Below are 5629 nucleotides of genomic sequence, written 5' to 3'. Positions count from 1 at the left end.
CCCCCACAGCCCCCCGCAGATCCCCTGAGCCCCCCATGGCCCCCCGCAGCCCCCAGGGCCCCCGAGAGCGCAGCGGAGGTGCCGCCATCCCCTCGGGAGCAGGCACGGCTGGCACCCGGCCAAGCCCGGGCCCCTCGGCTCCGCGTCCCGTTCCCCGGTGTCCCCTCCCTCGCTCGCTCCCGCTCCATCTGCCGCCAGCTGTTTGTGCTTAACCCTCCCCCGCGGCTCCCCGGGGCGGGGGGTTCCCGCGCCCTGACGTCACCGCGGGGCCGCGGCCAACGCGTGATGTCACCGTGAGGCCGTGACGTCACCGCCAGGTCGGGGGAAGCCATGGCATCACCGTGGGCTCAGGGCCACGGCGGCCCGGGGTGGCCGCGGTGTGACCGCTGCCGTCCCAGTGTCCCCGGTGTCCCCGGTGTCCCCAGCACGGTGTCGGGTGGGGCTGGGGGCGCGGGGCAGCACCGGGCGCGGTGCTGGCACCGGGACGCGTCACCTGGCACGGGCTCACGGGCACGCGGGGACGTGGCACTGCCGGGTGCGGTGCCGGTGCAGGGACCTGTCGCCGCTGTGCCCAGAGCGGGGGCGAGGAGCGAGGCCACCGGCGGTCGGGGAGACGCGGGGCACCGCGCGAAGCCGGTGCGGGACCGGTGCGGAACCGGTGCCAGCGGCGGAGCGGCGGCCGTGGGGACCGATGTCCGCGGCGGTAGCCCCGGCCGCCTCGCTGGCCGCCCGCGCCCTGGCCCCCTGCCCGGCCTCCCTGGCTGCCCCGGCCCGGCCCGGCCTAACGAGGACTGGTGGCGAGGGGCTGGCCGAGGGGCGGCCGGGGGGAGGGCAGAGCCGAGCCGAGCCGTGCCGAGCCGCCCAGAGCCGCGGAGCCGCGACGGGACACCACATGCGGTCCTGAGCCGCGCCGGACCGCGCTGACCGAGCCGAGCGGAGCCGCCCCAGCCCAGCATGGCACCCTGGCTCTGGCCGTGCCTTCTGGCCGCGCAGGCCCTGGCCGCCAACTTCCCCCCCCGGTACAGCCTCTACACCGGCGGGGCCGCCCCGCTCGCCCCCGGCCCGGCCGCGGCCCACAGCGGTGCCCGGGCCGCCAGCCGGCACAGGTAGGAGCCACGAGCACCGGGATGCACCGGGGCGACCCGGGCGGCGGCGGGGACACGGGGACACGGGCTGCAGCCCCCGCCCCGATGCCACGGGAAGCCCGGCACGTGCCACGTCCAGGCCGGGGGGCGGCGGGAGGAGCGGGGGGTCCCCTAAGCGGGGGCGTCACCCCCAGGCCCGGGACGGGCGGGCAGTGGGCGCACGTGGAGGGTCGGGGCCGCCGGTGCAGCGGGGCCGAGGATTCAGGGCCGGTTCGTGCTCGGCATCACGCGTGGGTCAGCGCTGCCGGAGAGGGGCTCGGGGGCCCGGACCCGCCCTCTGCCCATCCCGGTCCCGTCTGGTACCGCGGGCAGCGTGGGGCAGCCCGGGGCCGTGGGTCGGGGGCGTTGCGGGGGCGCAGGGCTGGGGGCGGCCCCACGCTGGGTTGGGGTCACAGCGTGTTCACCGCGGACACATCAGCGCTGCAGCAGCGCGGCTGCGGCTGCCCCGGCCCCACGGTGGCCCCGGGGGGATGGCGGGACCTGGCCGCAGCCTGGGGTCCCCGGGGAGGGGCGCCGCCGGCGGGGCCGTGGGGCACGGGCACGGTGGAGCATTTATCTGAGGCTCTGGGGGCTCAGGGGGGCTCCCCACGGGTCGGGGTGTGCAGCCCTCCATCCCCGCGGCCCGGGGAGCACGGGGGTGTCCCCCAACCCTGCCCTTTCAGGGGAGCTCTGGTCCCATCCCGGGATGGGGACAGCCCCGGAACGGGGCGGTGGGACCCCAGGGCAGCCCGGGGGTCCCGGGGCCTGGCGGGTGCAGGGCTGGGATGGGGGGGAGAAGAGGGGGGCCGTCGGTCGGCGCAGGAATTCCCGGCGGCCCCCGGGGAGGAGCTGGAATCCAGCCGGGGCCTGAGGGGAACCAGCCGGGCTGACGGGAACCGGCCGCCGCACCGGGGCCCCGCGGCGGGGACCGGGGGCCGCTCCCCGGGGGGCTGCCCGGGGGGCCCGAGCGGGGCCCGGCTTTGGGTCCCGACCATATAAGGCTGCGCCGGGGTCCCGGCAGCGGGGCCAGGCTGCAGTCCCACGCGGGGGGGCTGGGGTCCCCGCGGGCTGCGGCGCTGCACCGGGACCAGTGCGCGGCTGCCGCAGCTGCTGCTGCCCCGAGCGGGCAGGGGACACGGGGTCGCTGGTGGGGCAGCACGCAGGGTGCCCTCCCCGGGCCGGGCAGCGCAGGATGCACGGCCCGGCGTGATGGGCTGTGGGCACCCTGCTCCTGGCAGAGCCCATCCCTGCAGGGCAGCCACGGCTGGGGGCTGCAGCCGTGTCTGCGGGGTCGCCAGGCATGGCTGGGAGGCTGCGGTGGGGCAAGATCCGGCCCATTAACCCGCCGCACTGGCCGTGACGGTGCTACCGGTGGGGCTGGTTGGGCAAGCACGGGAGCGCGCCGGGGGATGCGGGGTGTGGCCAGAGGGGCCGGGTGTGCTGGGGGATGCGGGGTGTGCCTGGGGAGCCGGAGGGTGCCAGGCAAGGCCCGGGGCAGGCTGGCCCGCTGGTGTTGCTATGTCTCTGCCGGGGTGATGCCTGGTGCCTGCTCTACGCCAGGACAATGCCTGGTGTGTGACGGGATGCTGTGTATGGTGTGTGCCGGAGCACCGCCCGCTGTGATGCTAGGGCAGTGCCAGGGCAGTGCCAGTGGCTGTTCCGTGCCGGGATGGTGCCTCCTGGATGCCAGGAGAGCCCGCGGTGTGTGCCCAGGTGGTGCCCCGATGATGCCCAGCGTGTGCCGTGCTCGGTCCGTGCCAGGACCACGCCCGGTGTGTGCCGGGGTGATGCCGTGTGCCAGCGCTCTCCGGGTGTGTGCCCTGACCCCCTCCCTCCGCAGGAACTGGTGTGCCTACGTGGTGACACGCAGCGTGAGCTGCGTGGTGGAGGATGGCGTCGAGAGCTTCATCAAGCCAGACTACCAGCCCTGCGCCTGGGGGCAGCTCCAGTGCCCCCGAGTCCTGGCGTGAGTGGGGCTGGAGGGCTCCGGAGGGGTTCGGGGCGTTCTGGGGGGCAGCACAGAGCCGGGGGAGGCGCGGCCGTGCCGCCGCCACTGGTGTTTACCCACCCTGGGGGCATGTTTACTTTTGCGCAAGAGTCAGTGGCCTCAAGCGGTGACCGGAGGGTGACCGGACACTGTCCCCCCGCTCGTCACGTGCAGCCAGAGCCCTGAGGCACCCCACAGCTCTCTAGACCAGAGCAGTGACACCAGTGACACCGGTGTTGGGACTGGTGACAGGGCTGGGCAGGGGCAGCCCCCGGCCGCTGAGCGAGGCACCGGCGCTGCTGGGTCAGGCTGGGTCAGGCCGCAGCCTGTGCTGGCTCCGGTTCCTTGGGGCAGCCCCGCGCCCCTCCTGGTGTCCCCCAAGCCCGTCCCCTCCCCCTGCAGGTACCGCAGCTTCCTCCGGCCCCGCTACAAGGTGTCCCAGCGCACGGTGTCCGAGCTGGCCTGGCGCTGCTGCCAGGGCTACTCGGGGCCGGACTGCAGCGAGGGGCCCGCTCCAGCATCCCCCCAGCCCACCGGCCGCCCCCCGCCCCGGCCCGGCCGCCCCACGCTCTCTGGCTTCGGCAACCCCCTCAGTGGCCTGGGGGGCGAAGGTAGTGCTGGGGCGGGGATGCGGGGGAGGGGAACGCGCTGCGTGTGGCCCTCGCCCTGCCCCTGATCCGCGCCAGCACCGGTCCCTGCCCCTGATCCTGCCTCTGCCCCTGCCCCTGATCCTGATCCTGATCCTGCCCCTGCCCCTGCCCCTGATCCTGATCCTGCCCCTGCCCCTGATCCTGCCCCTGCCCCTGACCCCGGCGGTGCACGGCAGGCGGCGGAGACTCGGAGAAGGTGCGGCGGCTGGAGGAGCAGGTGCGGCGGCTGAGCGAGCAGCTGGAGGAGCTGCGGGCCGGGCAGGAGCCGCCGCGGGCGGCTGTGGAGGGGCAGCCCGGGGGCGAGCAGCCGGCTGACGCGGCCGCCCCCGCCGAAGTGCGGGAGGCGCTGAGCCACCTTCAGCGGCGCCTGGAGGAGCTGGAGACCCGCCTGCACCGCACCGAGGGCGGCCGGGACGGCCCAGGGGCTCCGGGGGGCCCGGGGACGGCGGCACTGTACGAGCTGGAGCAGCGGCTGCAGGAGCTGTGCGCTGCCTGCACCACCGGCACCGAGGGGCTGCGGCGGCAGGCGGCCGAGGACCGCGAGCGGATGCGGGCGCTGGAGAAGCTGGTGGGCTCGGTGGACAAGCGCAACAGGGATGCGGTGGAGTCGGTGCAGAGGCACATCAGCAGCCTGAGCAGCCGCCTGGCCCCCGTCCCGGCGGCTCCCCCGTCCCCGGACGTGCTCCGTCGCCTGGCCGAGCTAGAGCGGCGGCTGGAGGGGCTGCCGGTGCCGGCAGCGGGGCCGGGGCAGGGACCGGTGCTGGCGCGGCGGCTGGCCGAGCTGGAGGGGCGGCTGAACGCTTCGCGCGCCGGCCCGTGGCCCTCCGAGCCCGAGGGGCGGCCGGCTGGGCTGCCGGGGCGCCTGGCCAACCTCAGCCGGGCCGTGGAGGGGCTGGCGGCGAGCGGGGCGCAGCGCGGTGCCCGCCTGGACCAGCTCGAGGGGCTGCTGGCCCGCTGCGGCCCCCCGTGCCCGGGGCAGGACGGGGCGCTCGGCCCCCACCTCCGGCAGCCAGGGGACACCGAGGGTCTCTGGGAGGACGGGCTGACCGGGACCCTGGGAGTGCTGCAGGGAGAGGCGCTGGCCGAGGAGCTGGAGCAGCTCCGCAACCGGACAGGGCGGCTGGAGGCGGCCCTGGAGGAGCTGGGCGGCGACCCCTGCGCCCGGCCGTGCGCCTCGCCGTCCCCCGGGGAGCCGGAGCAGCTCCCGCCCGGCCCCGCGGAGCCGGAGGAGCCGGAGGCACCGCTGGAGGGCTTCGGCGTCTTCGGGGGCCCGTCCCCGTCGGAGCTGCGGGTGCTGCGGGGGGAGCTGACGGCGGCGCTGGCGGCCCTGAGCGGGCTCAACGCCACGGTGGAGGGGCTGCAGGACGCGCTGGAGGAGCAGGACGCCCGGCAGCGCCAGCTGAGCGCCGCCACCGACCGCGTGGTGGCCGAGCTGGACCAGGCGGCGGCGGCGTCGGCGGCGCGACAGGCGGAGAGCGAGGAGCGGCTGGAGGCGCTGGCGCGGGAGCTGTCGCGGGCCGGGGGCTGCCCCGCGGGGCTGGAGCCACGCGTGGCCAAGCTGGAGGGGGTCTGCGAGCAGCTGGAGGCGGTGGCCGGGGGGCTGCGGGGCGTCCGCGAGGGGCTGGGCCGGCACGTGGCCGGGCTGTGGGGCGCCGTGCGGGACCTGAACGCCACGGCCCGCGGGCAGGCCGCCCTGCTGGACAAGGCGCTGGAGCTGCCAGCCCGGCTCGGCGCCCTCAACGCCAGCCTGGGCCACCTGCGCGGGGAGCTGCAGCGCCTGGCACGGCTGGAGCGACACGGTGCGGGGACGCGGGGGACGCCGGGGGGACGGGGGGGGACGTGGGGCACTGCGGGGGCTGCGGCGGGAC

The 5629-nt window shown here is 77.1% G+C and overlaps 1 protein-coding gene across 1 annotated transcript in view; it reads left to right on the top strand.

Annotated features, from left to right (window-relative positions):
• The first annotated feature begins 797 nt into the window (after nucleotides 1–797).
• Nucleotides 798–5629, top strand: part of EMILIN1 (elastin microfibril interfacer 1) — a 6985-nt gene continuing 2153 nt past the window's right edge. The window contains exons 1-4 of the mRNA XM_041480674.1: nucleotides 798–1106; nucleotides 2965–3090; nucleotides 3514–3722; nucleotides 3938–5622. Coding sequence (XP_041336608.1) covers nucleotides 955–1106; nucleotides 2965–3090; nucleotides 3514–3722; nucleotides 3938–5622 — 2172 coding nt within the window. The 5' untranslated portion in view covers nucleotides 798–954. The remainder of the gene's footprint in view (nucleotides 1107–2964; nucleotides 3091–3513; nucleotides 3723–3937; nucleotides 5623–5629) is intronic.

This window comes from Pyrgilauda ruficollis, unplaced genomic scaffold, assembly GCF_017590135.1.
Source record: "Pyrgilauda ruficollis isolate IOZ18807 unplaced genomic scaffold, ASM1759013v1 scaffold520, whole genome shotgun sequence".
In the NCBI taxonomy this organism is placed as follows: domain Eukaryota; kingdom Metazoa; phylum Chordata; class Aves; order Passeriformes; family Passeridae; genus Pyrgilauda; species Pyrgilauda ruficollis.
Note: the sequence above shows the minus strand (reverse complement) of the source record. Positions and strands in the feature narration are given on the sequence as shown.